The sequence below is a fragment of the Erythrolamprus reginae genome, chromosome 1 (genome assembly GCF_031021105.1).
Source record: "Erythrolamprus reginae isolate rEryReg1 chromosome 1, rEryReg1.hap1, whole genome shotgun sequence".
NCBI classification, from domain to species: domain Eukaryota; kingdom Metazoa; phylum Chordata; class Lepidosauria; order Squamata; family Dipsadidae; genus Erythrolamprus; species Erythrolamprus reginae.
The window spans coordinates 348,426,600-348,441,959 of NC_091950.1; the positions used below are offsets into that span (position 1 = coordinate 348,426,600).

Here is a 15,360-nt window from a genome sequence, read left to right on the forward strand (position 1 = left end):
ATTCTTCCACACTTAAAAGAAGTCCTTTGTCTTGTCTCTCCTCCAGGGAGCATCTCTCAATACGTGGCTTCTTCTGGTGGTTCCGCTGCCTGATCATCAACGTGGTGCTCTTCATCTTGCTCTTCTTTCTCACCACACCTGCCATTATCATCACCACAATGGACAAGTTCAATGTCACCAAGCCTGTTGAATACCTGAATGTAAGATCTTGACCATACGAGGCTCATAATGAAGATCTCCCTTTGTCCTGCTAGGTTTAGGGCAAAAACAGCATGGCAGTAATGGGTTGCAGCTGGTACGGCTGGGATCGGGGTTCCGGTGGCAGAAATTGAGGTGTGCACATATCTCCACACCCTTGATGTGTGTATGTGCTCGTGCGAGATTTGGCTTCTGTGCATGCAAAATATCACACAAGGAGGCTCTTGTGTGCAAAATTTCTGCAGTTTTGGGTGGTTTTTTGCTTCTGCGCATGTGCAGAAGCAAAGAAAGTGCTGAAAATTAGCAAAATTGCCTGCACAAGATATCGCTTGCTGCACATGCTCAGAATCCAAATCTTATGCTGACGGGTACATTTATGCACACCCGTGACAATCCCGGAAGGCATACCAATAGCGGCTGGTAAGTGGAACCCCTGCCTGGTTCTCTCTCTTTCACACACACACACACACACACACACACACACACACACACAGAGAGAGAGAGAGAGAGAGAGAGAGAGAGAGAGAGAGAGAGAGAGAGAGCTTTCTGTAGATTTAAGCCTGATCTTTCAGTATCTGCCTTTTGAAAGGAAAACAATGAAAATGCCTGCCAGAAGTAACTCTGTAATTGCAATCAGTGAAATGGCAAGGATAAGTCAGGGAATTTGTATTGTTAGCAGTGATAATCAGAGTTAAAGGACTGCAGGAGTTGTTTTGGGCTGATATGTTAGAGTTAACTAACGGGTCATAAACATAATTCTACTAGTGATTTTTAAATTGTTCCTGAACTCAGTTTGGTGGGGGGTTTTAAGGTTTTCAAATATCAAGGAGAAATAGGCTCAAGCTGGTTTAGCAATATAGATGGAACTATATTACCAGGCATCCTTTAACCTTCAGGCATCAGTGTACATATATATACCTTAAGCACTAACATGCTGCATTAAGAGCATTGTCATTCATTTGCTGGAGTTTAAATAATTTAAAGTAGGTGTGGGAATTCAGCCAGGTCCTCTATTCTCAATCTGCATTGCATGTATGGCCATTAAAATCCCAAAACAGTAAAAGATCCACACATTTTACCGGATTGCAGAAATTACACTTCAGAGTTACAAAACCAAACAGATGACAATCTAAATTCAGACACATGATTTTTTTTCCAAAAAAAGGAGAAAAGGCAATATATCAGTTCCACAATCTGGTAAAATGTGTGGATCTTTTACAGTAATTTAAGCATAGTTCACAAGTAGAATGGGATCCTAAAATAGGAGATGCCTTCCTATTTCTCCAATAGACAAATATAGGAACTGTTCTGATCCATACTAGATTTGTACAGATAAGTGCACTCTACCCTCCCATTGTAATTTGGGAGAACAGGTGTTTTTGGAACACAGGTGTCCTTGTACCTAATTTTCGAAGGCAAGTACATGTTCCATCAGCAAATTTGGAAACCTTGTGTGAAAGAAATAGAATATGGTTTCAATGTGCATGTAGAAATCTATTCATATGTTGACTATATTTGCCACCCAAAGTTGGAGTTTTTAGATACTTTATGGCTCAGGATTTCTGCTTGCATATTATAAGAGGGGAAGCTAAGACCTACAAAGCTATTCTGTATCTTCTGATTTGTCCTTTTAAATTGGAACTGTGAATCACATTGCAGGGAAATTCCATCTAGAAATGTAATGTTCCATGTTGTTCTACAAGTTGCTTGGAACAGGTGAATTATTGTTTTATCTTTCTTACCAGAACCCTATCATCACCCAATTCTTCCCTACTCTGTTACTATGGTGCTTTTCTGCTTTGCTTCCTACAATTGTGTATTATTCAGCATTCTTTGAAGCCCATTGGACTAGGTAAGATGGAAAATAAAGTTTGAAGTTATTCAGAATTTAACTGTTGCTTATTATTGTTCTTCCTATCAACCACAAAATCGTACTCTGAATTATTTTTTAATTTAAATTATTTTTGTGGACTTATATGTTGTGTATAATCTCTGAAAATAAATTTAAGAGAGGCTGACAACTTTTCTTCAGTTTTACTATAGGAGTAAATAACAGGGTAATCTTGTAATAAGGATTCCTTCTGGGCATGTTTTGAAAAAAGAAAAAAATACAATTGATCTATATGTTGAAACATGGTTTGTTGCAATGCTGTGTTCAATCTATACCTGCAAACTCAAAATAGACATTTTTAGATATGAAGTAAATATATTGATAATAAGATGTTAGATTCACAAGAAGTCTTTTTGTGTATGAGTATACTCCTTTCTTCATATCACTCTTAAGATAACTTGAAACTCAAGCCTGTATCAATATTATTAGTGTTCCATAATTTTTTTAGGATTTGCTTTTTAAGGATCTTGATCTGTTGCTTAGCATCTTTATATATGTATATTTATTATGTGTCACTTTTTCAGTGTTACTCTTTATTTGTAATGTGCATTGGAAAATTATATAGAACAAATAATAGAGTAAATATTGTATAAATCTTGGATAGAAATTGAATTAATAAATAAAATAAATAAATATGGCTTTTCTTTTTGAAAAGCTACTGGAAATAACCATATACACTATAAATCTACTAATATTCTTTGTGCCACTAGGTCTGGAGAGAACAGGACAACCATGCACAAGTGTTACACTTTCCTCATCTTTATGGTCTTGTTGCTGCCATCACTGGGCCTGAGCAGGTAAATACTGGGGCACTGAATAGCAAACAATATGCTCAATTTTACTTATAGTGCTATTGTCCAAATGTTTTTTTTAAAAAATCAAATCTCCCACATTGATCCAAAAAGGTAGAACTGGGGGGGAAAAGTTGTGGTAGTGCAGTGGTTAGAATGCAGTATTGCAGGCTAATTTGGCCAGTTGCCAGCAGTTTAATCCTCACTGGTTCAAGATTGACTCAGCCCTCCAACCTTACTAGAACCCTATCATCACCCAATTCTACTCTGTTGCTATGGTGCTTCTCTGCTTTGCTTCCTACAATTGTGTATTATTCAGCATTCTTTGAAGCCCATTGCACTAGGTAAGATGGAAAATAAAGTTTGAAGTTATTCAGAATTTAACTGTTGCTTATTATTGTTCTTCCTCTCAACCGCAAAATCATATTCTGAATTATTTTTTAATTTAAAATTATTTTTGTAGACTTATACGAGTTTAATCCTCACCGGTTCAAGATTGACTCAGTCCTCCAACCTTCAGTAAAATGAGGACCTAGATCAGTGATGGCGAAACTATGGCATGGGTGACACAGGTGGAAGGCAGAGCCATATCTGCTGCCATGCGAGCAGTTGCCCAAGCTCAGCTTCAACATGCATGTGTGTGCCAGCCAGCTGATTTTTGGCTTGCACAGAGGCTCTGGGAGGGTGTTTTTGGCTTCCATGGAGACTCCGGGGGGATTAGGAGTGCATTTTTACCCTCTCCCAGCTCCAGGAAATCCTTTGGAGTCTGGGGAGGGCGAAACACAAGCCTACTGGGCCTCCAGAAGTTGGGAAACAGGCCATTTCCAGCCTCAAGAGGGCTTCCGGGGAGCAGGGAAAGCTGATTTTGCCCTACCCAGGCATTGAATTATGGGTCTGTGCACTCGTGCAAGCACATTAGCATGCGCCAATGCTCTTTTGGCACCCAAGGGGAAAAAGGTTCATTACCACTGACCTAGATGGTTAGGGGCAATATGCTGACTATGTAAACCACTTAGAAAGGGCTATAAAGCACTGTGAACCGGTATATAAGCCTAAGTGCTATTACTAAAAAAAGTAGCCAAATATACTTTATAATGTTCTATTTAGCAATACATTTCCACAATGTGTTGCAATGGGCACCGGTTTATTACTTTGTTTCAAGTTAGCTAATAATGTCACACACAAAAAACAACAGCAGATGAGCTACTGTTACTTTACTGTAAGTCTACATTAAAAAAAACTTGCTACTCTGAAAGTACACATCCGAAGCTGTACTCAAGCCTGAGATGTTTTGGAAGGTCCTATTGTGTCCCAGTGCTGAGTCCCCTTAGAAATGATTCGCACACCACTTTTGGCAAACAATGCTATTTATTAATAATAATTCTTCTTATTAGCTATGATGGAAAGTTTATACAAACAGAAAAGGTTCTCTTTCCTCAGTAAGTCCAAATTACTTTCTCTTCTTAAGAGCTGGCCCGATGTCAAACTCCCAAAGTAAACAGGCAATTAAATCTGCAGTTATCAAAACTCACAGAAGCTGGCTAATAACCCGGTACTGATTAATCCAGAGAGATAATCCAGAGTTCAGAAAACAGGAAAGTCAGAACACGGCAAAGCTAAATAAATGAGTCAACCACCTTGTCTCCAGCAAATGACTCTATGTGCATACAGTTTAAATAGCCTCAGGGCATGGCCAATTAGCCTGTAGCTCTACTCAAGAGGAGACTTCATCCTACAGAGCCAATCATGCCTGCTAACTGCCCTGTGTGCCCTAGCATCAAGCAGATGCTCCTCCTCTTCTCCTGAGTCACTCAGCTCAAACTGAGGAGGTACAGAAGGCCCTGATTGTCTTTCAATCTCTGCCATTGAGCCCTCATCACTATCTGACTCAGGTGCCAGGTGCATGAGATGAACTAGCCTTACCCAAATCAATTCCTGGTCCTCTGAATCCATGACCGGCTGCGCAGGATGCGGGCAGGCCACAATAGGTCCCTTCTAAGCCTCTTTCTCTGCCTATTATACAGCTGAGAGTTGTAGCTCTATTATGTGATTGCTCCCAAGACATCCTTTTTTGTCTCATTTCTCAACATCTTCTACACCGGTGTTTCCCAACCTTGGCAACTTGAATATAGTTGAGTCCTCGGAGAGGGGTGGCATACAAATCTAAATAATAAATAAATAAATAAATATTTGGACTTCAACTCCCAGAATTCCCCAGCCAGCGAATGATGGCTGGGGAATTCTGGGAGTTGAAGTTCAGATATCTTCGAGCTGCCAAAGTTGGGAAACACTGTTCTACACATACTATTGCAAATAGGGTCCATATATCTTAGCTTCCAGAGGTGATTCCTCTTCTGTGATTAAAGTTTCCTGTGCTGCCTCTGATGAATTCATTCTAATTTTTATATGCTTACTTCTAGTCCATTATTCCAAATGTGAAGTTTCAAAAAGGCTTTCCAATTAACTGAGGCTGTATAACTTTACCAAAAAAACCCTCCCCCATCTGAATTTCTATTTTGGTGTTCTCATTAGTAATCAGATGAATCATTATTTTGAATAACTTTTCTAGAATACCCAAATCCTTTTTCTAAACAAGCACTAAAGGAAAGGGGGGGGGGAACCAATTAAACATCAGGAGTTTTCCAAAGTTGACAATATTTTGGATTATCATGAAAAATAGTCAAAATATTGGATAATTTTCATAAAGGGATGGGTAGCAGATTTCCTGCAATCTCGCCCATTAAATATGGATGTAACTTTGATGATCCTGTTTTAATACTGGCTGGAGTGAAGGTCAACAACTTGAAGCATAACAGAGATAAGGAAGAAATACAGTGATTAGGTAGATTTTAGCTCCAGACAAGATATTCTTCCTTCAAAGTGATAGATGCCAGAGCATTGACTAGTTTTCTTAGATGTTTTCCTAATTCAATGAACTGTAAGAAAGGGAAAAGAGGCACAGCATAATCAGACTTGCAAAATTTTGTTATAGCCTATTTTAATAATTTAGCCTGCCATTGGATTTAATTTTCTTGTCTGATCATACAATGGTGATGACACTTGATAATTACATCTTTTTTTCTATATATCTTTTTCCTAGTCTGGATGTGTTTTTCCGCTGGCTCTTTGATAAAAAGTTCCTGGCTGAAGCTGCTGTAAGATTTGAGTAAGTCATAAAATGTTTTAAGAATACAATACACTAAAATACAACACAATAATAATGGGAATTACAATAGTTGCTCTTTTCACATCCTGCTTTCCCCAAGACGCATCTTCCCAGATAGCCAGTTTACCTAAAGCATTCAGACAAGGAGGAACCATTGTTATCGAATACCATACATTCATTTATGAGATGTTATATGATTTTCTCAGCTCCATCCTCTGGAGGGAATAATTTATCTATTTTTACAGAATGCATTTTATGTAGCATTTTTTAATTAAGAGTGACCACCATGGAGGTAATACCTAATCACCTTAACCCTAAGTGGAACATACCAGAGCAGCCAAAGTCTCCCCAATATTTGATTTCAATCTGCACTTCCCCTCTTTTTTAAAAACTACCGTAATTTTCAGAGTATAAGACGTACCTTAGTTTTTTGGGAGGAAAATGGGGGGAATCTGCCTACCAGGTATTCCTCTACTTAGGGTTCTTAGTCTGGTCAGCTTCAGCACATTATTCTATCCCCTGTTTAGGGCTTTAAAAAACCTTATTTGGAGCAATGAAAAAAAAAAGCCTGCAAAGACTTGGGGCTGGAAAAAAGCCTCTTTGGAGCAATTAGCAATGAAAAAATGCCTGTAAGCCAGGAAGAGCTGTGAAGCTGTGCCAGGAAGTTAGTGCCTCGTTAGGGCTGGGAGGGGAAAGTTTTGAAAAAGCTACATTCAGAGTATAAGACACACTCAAATTTTCAGCCTCTTTTAGGCAGGGGGAAGTTGCATCTTATATTCTGAAAAATACAGTTTCTCACGCAACACTTGCCTTTTTCATCCTCCCAGCAGCAATTCTTCCTTAAATTGTTGGAGGGTGAATTCTGAGAATAAAGCATCTATGGGAAGTCAAGATGGCTCTGTAAACAGATGTGTTTCCAAAAATGTTAAAGAACAAAACAAAATTACTGTATTCAAACACATGGTAACATACATAGTTCCCAGAACTTCAGATGTAAATAACATTGTAGTAGTGAATTAGATAATGAACAGCTACAAAATAACATAGCAAGGTTTTAAATTTGCCAAGAAGTTTCCATGAATGGTTTGTTATTTCCTTTGTTATTGAGGATGGGGTTTTTTCCCAGCTTCCCAAGCTGGTCTATCCTCAAAAATTTCTTGCTGACCTCCGTGATGTAATTTAGCTTTTTCCAAGTCAGCCAATGTCAGCTGTGTGCTGACACTTGGTGTGACGTTATATTTCCCTCTGCATTCAAGGTTGCTAACCACCATCCTCTTTGGGCATCCTCATATCCACTGTGCTCAAACGGCCAAGTGGCTTTATTGCCTCTCTTGTTTTTCCAGATGTGTTTTCTTACCCGACAATGGGGCCTTTTTTGTGAACTATGTAATCGCTTCTGCATTCATCGGAAATGCCATGGATTTGCTGCGGATCCCTGGCTTGCTTATGTACATGATTCGGCTTTGTCTTGCCCGCTCAGCTGCTGAACGCAGGAATGTCAAAAGGGTAAGTCAGTCAGGCAAGGGAAGAGCAATTCCATTTATTTATTTATTTGTTTGTTTGTTGTTTATATATTTTTTGATTTGATTTGATTTGATTTGATTTGATTTGATTTGATTTCCGCCCCTCTCCATAGACTCGGGGTGGCTAACAACAATAATAAAACAGCATATAACAAATCTAATATTTAATAACTAAAAAACCCTTATTAAAACCAAACATACACACAAACATACCATGCATAAATTGTATAGGCCTAGGGGGAAAGGGATATCTCAATTCCCCCATGCCTGACGACAGAGGTGGGTTTTAAGGAGCTTATGAAAGGCAAGGAGGGTGGGGGCAGTCCTGATCTCTGGGGGGAGCTGGTTCCAGAGGGTTGGGGCCGCCACAGAGAAAGCTCTTCCTCTGGGTCCCACCAAACGACATTGCTTGGTCGACGGGACCCAGAGAAGGCTGACTCTGTGGGACCTAACTGGTTGCTGGGATTCGTGTGGCATTCGTGTATCCAAAGGCTGAGGTAAGTGGCTATCACCAAAAACAAGCAACAGAAAACCTTCACTGATTTTTTTTCATGCGCTGATAGGAATTCTGTTTTCTTTTTTTGTAGCATCAAGCTTATGAATTCCAGTTTGGGGCTGCTTATGCCTGGATGATGTGCGTCTTCACCGTGGTTATGACTTATAGCATCACATGCCCCATCATTGTCCCCTTTGGTAGGTATTATACCATCTCATTGGCTTTCTTGTAATAATAATAATTAATAATAATAATAATAATAATATAATTTATTAGATTTGTATGCCGCCCCACTCTGAAGACTCGGAGCATCTCACAACAATAGTGAACAATGTAAACAAATCCAATACTTAAAAAGACATCTAAAAACCTATATCATTAAAATAACCATACAACTCAATCATACTATACATAAACCATATTAGCAAGGGAATACTTCAATTACCCCATGCCTGGTGACATAGGTGGGTTTTCAGCAACTTATGAAGCTAGTAGCATATTGAATAGCAATAATAATAATAATAATAATAATAATAATAATAATAATAATAATAATAATAATAATTATTTATTAGATTTGTATGCCGCCCCTCTCCGAGGACTCGGAGCGGCTCACAACACCAAAACACAATGTACAAATCTAATGTTAAAAGCAATTTAAAACCCTGCTATTTAAAATAGCACTTAGACTTATGTACAGCTTCACAGTGCTTTACAGCCCTCTTTAAACGGTTTACAGCATATTGCTCCCAACAATCTGGGTCCTCATTTTACTCACCTTGGAAGGATGGAAAGCTGAGTCAACCTTGAGCCTGGTGAGATTTGAACTCATGAACTATAGCCAGCATCAGCATAAGCAGCTTGCAGTATTGCACTCTAACCACTGCGCCACCAAGTCTCCTATAGCCACATCATGGATCATTAATGAGGCTTTGGATCTGGGTTTTGTCCTCAACTGTTTGTTCTGAGTAGAATTTGGTTATCCAGTAAGAACCAGTAGAGAGAGATTGCTATGGGACTTGATTCAGTATCCCAGAGATGAGGCTTCTTAATGGTAACCCCCTTGCCTGGAGCACCAAGCAGAGGATACCAAGGAAACAGAGTGGATCACCCCATCCATTCTTGTGAGACTATTCGTCTATGGAGATTATCAGTCATCCAGGTCATAGTTGTCCCAAAGTTTTTGTCTTTTCTTTGAAGACATTTTGCTCCTTCTTCAACTCTTGAAGAAGTTTCTTGGATGAGAAGAGAAATGTCTTTAAAGAAAAACCAGAAAGTCCATTTGCCTCTTGAAAAAGCAACTTTGGGGACTGCAAGACTATTATGATTTGGGACTACAGGAGGGCTTATGGGGATGGAGTTGTAGAATTTCAACCTGAGGATTAGCATGATAATAGTGCATAGTTTGGGAGGGGAGTTGGATATTTTTAATCTAATTGTTATATTTATGAAATTGTTGTCTGTTTCAAGTTGGTTTGAATTGGAGTATAAAGAAAATAAAGAAAATGCATTGATTCCTTTTGGTTGATGTTTCTTCTTAACCCTGCTGTTCTGTTCGGGTCTGTGAGACCCGAAATCAAGGTTTGAGACCCTGTAAAAAATTTTCCCTGCATATCTGAAACTTGAAATTTCATGACTTTTCATCATTTCAGGGGTTCTCTCTATGAGAATTTTTTTTGGGGGGTGGGAGGTTTCTTTCTTGCTGAAAAAAAAAAACTCCCTAATGTTATGTTCCCGGGTCACCCTGACCCGGACCGAAAACTCTTCATTTGCAGTGCTTATGTTTGGTCTTTTTGAAAGCTTTTTTCACTTGGAAAGTAGTCTGAACATTTCTTCACACAATGGAATGAAAATTGAACTGAAAAAATTAATCCTTATTGGTTTATTTTGCCCATAAATGTGCCTCCCCCCCCCGTTTTTGTGAAAGTTTTTTCAATTTATGGATAGTTTTGCTTGCAAAATGCAGTCTATTTTACTGGAGTTGGTGTGGGAATGGTACCTTGAACATTTCTGAATATAAGAAAAATATAAAGGAACTGAAAAAAATGATTCTTACTGTTTTTTTAACATCAGAAATAAGGCCTCCCCCCCCCCCCTGGCTGCTTGCAACAATTTTCACTTTTTATTTTTTTATGCTCCAAATCCGAAATATTCTTTAAAATCTTACGCATTCATTTACTCAATTTAACAATGCTGATCATCAAAAAAATATTTGTGGGGGTGGGGGAAAAATTTTTTTCTTGGCAAAAAAAAAGTCACATTTACTCTGTTCGGGTCATATAGACCCGGATCAAAATGATTTTTTTTAGGTACTTGAATTTGGTCTTTTTGAAAACTTTTTCCACTGGAAAACTAGTTTGAACATTTATGAACATAATGATATGAAAATTGAACTGGAAAAATTGAGACTTATATTTTTATTTTGATCAAAAAGCCCCTCCCCCCATCCTTTTTGAATTTCGTGTCAATTTATATTTTTTAAGGCTACAAATCCCTAAGGAATTTTCCCCCAAAAGGTTTGATATACTAAATTGAACAATCCTGAACATAAGAAAAATATAAATGAACTGAAAAAAATGACTCTTATTGGTTTATTGTTTTATACTCGAGTATAAGCCTACTCGAGTATAAGCCTATTTGAGTATAAGCATGGGGGCCCATTTATGAGCAAAATAAACCAATAAGGATCATTTTTTCAGTTTAATTTTCATATCATTATGTTCAGAAAGGTTCAAGCTACCAATCCCACACCAAAATAGAATAGTAAAATAGAATGCATTTTGCAGGCAAAATTATCAATAAACTCAAAAGTTTTGATATACTAAATTGAACAATCCTAAACATAAGAAAAATAGAAATGAACTGAAAAAAAATGATTCTTATTGGTTTATTTTTGAATATAAGACCATATCATTTTATACTCGAGTATAAGCCTACTCGAGTATAAGCCTATTTGAGTATAAGCATGGGGGCCCATTTATGAGCAAAATAAACCAATAAGGATTAATTTTCTCAGTTCAATTTTCATATCATTGTGTGCAGAAATGTTCAAGCTACCAATCCCACACCAACTTTAGTAAAATAGAATGGATTTTGCAAGCAAAACTATCCATAAATTGAAAAAACTTTCACAAAAACGGGGGGGGAGGCACATTTATGTGCAAAATAAACCAATAAGGATTAATTTTTTCAGTTCAATTTTCATTCCATTGTGTGCAGAAATGTTCAAACATGTTTCCAGGTGAAAAAAGCTTTCAAAAAGACCAAACATAAGCACTGCAAATGAAGAGTTTTCGGTCCGGGTCAGGGTGACCCGGGAACATAACATTAGGAACTTTTTTCGAACAGAACAGCAGGGTTAAAAAACGGATGCTCCCCAACCCTTACTTAATTAAGAATCCAGTTAATACATTATTTTTTTCTCCTCTCTTAGGTCTGATGTATATGTTACTGAAGCACTTGGTAGACAGATACAACCTCTATTATGCTTACCTACCAGCCAAACTGGATAAGAAGATTCATTCAGGAGCTGTGAATCAGGTGGTGGCAGCACCCATTCTATGCCTCTTTTGGCTCCTATTCTTCTCTACTGTGCGCACAGGTGAGACAAATTCACAGGGACTAGATTTTTTGGGGTTAGGTTTCTATGTCCACCATTGTTTCTGCCAGCAGTGGGCTACAAGACAGAACACTAAATTGCACTCACCACCACAGCTCATAAGTTCTTGCAGGATCAGCGCGATTTTGCTGTTGTAAAATTGCACACGGAGCCACAGGTAAAACCTTGCTGAAACATGGGCGCAATCTTGATACCTCCACAGGTGCAGCAGCAAAATCATGCTGGTCCTGCAAGAACTTATGAGCCACCACGGTGAGCGCAATTTAGCATTCCGGCTTGTAGCCCACGACTGGTTTCTGCCCTATATAGTGCAAGCAACATGGTGAGCAGCTATACTAGCAGTGTCAATAGAGCCATCTCCTGATCTTCACAAAGAGAAATTGAAGGAGCAAACTGATTCCATTATTCTGGTGACTTTTCTCACCTGGTGCCTTCTAAATGTAGAATAGAATAGAATAGAATTTTATTGGCCAAGTGTGATTGGACACACAAGGAATTTGTCTTGGTGCATATGCTCTCAATGTACATAAAAGAAAAAGATACATTTGTCAAGAATCATGTGGTACAACACTTAATGATTGTCATAGGGGTCAAATAAGCAATGAAGAAACAATATCAATATTAATAAAAATCTTAGGATACAAGCAGCAAGTTACAGTCATACAGTCCTAAGAGGGAGGAAAAGGATGATAGGAATGATGAGAAATGATGTACAGTGATACCTCATGATACGAACTTAATTGGTTCTGGGACGAGGTTCGTAAGGTGAAAAGTTCGTAAGATGAAACAATGTTTCCCATAGGAATCAATGGGAAAGCGATTAATGCGTGCAAGCAGAAAACTCACCCCTTTTGCCTCATTGCTGCCGGCATTCAGATCGTTCGGGGGTGGGTAGAGGAGGGGGGAGACCGGGGGGGGGGAGAGAGACAGTGCAGACTGCCCAGAGGGAGCCTCATGGGTGGATTGGGTAGACAGTTACTGTCCGGCTGCAATGACTCAAAGGGAAGGGAGGCGGAATACGGGAGGAGGAGGGAGGCAGCCTCCACGCTCCAGGAGCTAATTGGCCAAAGACGTTCCCAGCCCAGCGCTTTTACATTGATCCCTTTCTCCGCCTCCCTCCCAGCCTCCGGACCGCATTCGCCTTCCTCCCGCCCGCAGCCGACTGACCGTGGGGTCCTTCCCGAGCTCGGAGAGCTTCCTGGGAATGAAAGCTCGCGAACGCAACAAGGGCGAAAGCCAGTGCTGTGAAGACCAGGCGGCGCTCCAGAGCCTCTGCGGCATGTTAAAGACTGCCTCCTGCCTGCCCCTGCTCTTCTGCCGGAGCGGGGACAGGCAGGAGGAAGTTATGCCGGATACGGGCGATGGGTGGGACAGAGGGGTGGGGTTAAGCCTCCTTTGGCGACTGCGGAGCTGCACGGCTTTGCCTTTTGCTGGGAGGGCAAGTGAAGCGCCGGATCTCCTGCCTTTTGCCCAGCCAAACCCCCAAATGTCTCCGCTGTAGCAGCTGCTACAATAGACTTCCACGCCTTTCGTCCGTGCCTGGCGGGAGGTGAAGAGTTCTTTGCCCAGTGCAAAGTTGACATCAAGCAGCTCCGCAGTCGCCAAAGGAGGCTTAACTCCACCCCTCTGTCCCACCCATCGCCCGTGGCCAGCAGAAGAGCGGGGATAGGCAGGAGGAGGTTATGCCAACCACGGGCGATGGGTGGGACAGAGGGGTGGGGTTAAGCCTCCTTTGGCGACTGCGGAGCTGCTTGCTGTCAACTTTGCAATGGGCAAAGCACTCTTCACCTCCCGCCAGGCACGGACGAAAGGCGTGGAAGTCTATTGTAGCAGCTGCTACAGCGGAGACATTTGGGGGTTTGGCTGGGCAAAAGGCAGGAGATCCGGCGCTTCACTTGCCCTCCCAGCAAAAGGCAAAGCCGCGCAGTTCCGCAGTCGTCGAAGGAGGCTTAACCACACCCCTCTGTCCCACCCATCGCCCGTGGCCAGCAGAAGAGCGGGGATAGGCAGGAGGAGGTTATGCCGGCCACGGGCGATGGGTGGGACAGAGGGGTGGGGTTAAGCCTCCTTTGGCGACTGCGGAGCTGCTTGCTGTCAACTTTGCACTGGGCAAAGCACTCTTCACCTCCCGCCAGGCACGGACGAAAGGCGTGGAAGTCTATTGTAGCAGCTGCTACAGCGGAGACATTTGGGGGTTTGGCTGGGCAAAAGGCAGGAGATCCGGCGCTTCACTTGCCCTCCCAGCAAAAGACAAAGCCGCGCAGCTCCCCAGCTGCCAAAGGAGGCTTAACCCCACCCCTCTGTCCCACACATCACCCGTATCCGGCATAACTTCCTCCTGCCTATCCCCGCTCTTCTGCTGGCCACGGGCGATGGGTGGGACAGAGGGGTGCGGTTAAGCCTCCTTCGGCGACTGCGGAGCTGCTTGCTGTCAACTTTGCACTGGGCAAAGCACTCTTCACCTCCCGCCAGGCACGGGCGAAGGACGTGGAAGCCTATTGTAGCTCGCCCATGGCCGGCAGAAGATCGCTCTTGCCCGGCTTCACACGAGGCATCAGGTCAGCATTCTGGGCGGGCGGGCGGCAGACGAGGAGGGGGAAAGCCTCCTGCAGCAGCTGCCACAGCCGCCGGCTTCCCCGCCGCCCACCCCGCACAGAATGCTGACCTGATGCCTCGTGGGGAAGCCAGGCAAGAGCGATCTTCTGCCGGCCATGGGTGAGCGGCGGGGAGTCGGGGCTGCTGGCAAGCGCCCCAGCCCGGCTGTAACCTTTTAAAACAGCCGGGCGGCTTCCCAGCAGCCTCCCGAAGCCAAACGCCAAACCCGAACTTCCGCGTTCGGCTTCGGGAGGCTGCTGGGAAGCCCCCCGGCTGTTTTAAAAGGTGACAGACGGGCTGGGGGGTTTCCCAGCACCCCCCCCAACCCCGAACCCGGAAGTTCGGCAAGAGTTCGGGGTTCGGGAGGTTGCTGGGAAGCCCCCCAGCCCGGCTGTCACCTATTAAAACAGCCGGGCGGCTTCCTAGGAGCCTCCGAACGCCGAACCCGGAAGTTCGGGTTTGGCGTTCGTAACTCGAAAAAAGTTCATAAGAAAAGCCAAATTTTTTCTGAACCCCGGGTTCGTATCACGAGTTGTTCGTAAGACGAGGGGTTCGTATCTTGAGGTACCACTGTACTTGGTTAATTTGCAAAAGTCAGCTTGGACTACAAGCTGTAACACAGGTGTCCTTCAGATGGTCAGAAATGACTGGGCTGAGAAAGGAAGTGGTACGTTTTGGAATTAGGACATATAAAGAAACAAAGATAAGAGGAAAAAGAATCTGAACTCAAACAGCATTGCAGCATGCTAGTGCAAATCACAGGCCCAGTTGATTTATCATCCATCAAGCCAGCATGGCAAACTGGGTTAGGAAAAATCTTCCTCAAACAGTTACGGATCCATAAGATTTAACATTTGAGAAACAATAATTTTTATTTTCCACATATTTTCTACATCTGTGTCCCAGGTTACCTTCAGAGGTTGTTAGACCAAGATGTTGCTCAGGGTCTTCCTAGAGTCCTAAAGTTCTTCCTCTGTTATAGAATGTAGTTTTGAACTTTTGTAAAATAAAAGCAAAAGGAGCAAACATAGGAGGCTCAGTTGCTGAGATCCCTTCATCTGTTTCTCTTGAAAAGCTGCCA

The 15,360-nt window shown here is 41.8% G+C and overlaps 1 protein-coding gene across 3 annotated transcripts in view; it reads left to right on the top strand.

The window, feature by feature from the left end:
• TMEM63B (transmembrane protein 63B) overlaps positions 1–15,360 on the top strand; it is a 139,370-nt gene that overhangs the window by 111,593 nt on the left and 12,417 nt on the right. For all 3 annotated transcript variants that reach the window (XM_070734213.1, XM_070734212.1, XM_070734215.1), the window contains 7 exons: positions 47–200; positions 1,944–2,050; positions 2,800–2,886; positions 5,981–6,046; positions 7,390–7,552; positions 8,157–8,262; positions 11,499–11,666. In XM_070734213.1, the coding sequence (XP_070590314.1) occupies positions 47–200; positions 1,944–2,050; positions 2,800–2,886; positions 5,981–6,046; positions 7,390–7,552; positions 8,157–8,262; positions 11,499–11,666 (851 nt within the window). The remainder of the gene's footprint in view (positions 1–46; positions 201–1,943; positions 2,051–2,799; positions 2,887–5,980; positions 6,047–7,389; positions 7,553–8,156; positions 8,263–11,498; positions 11,667–15,360) is intronic.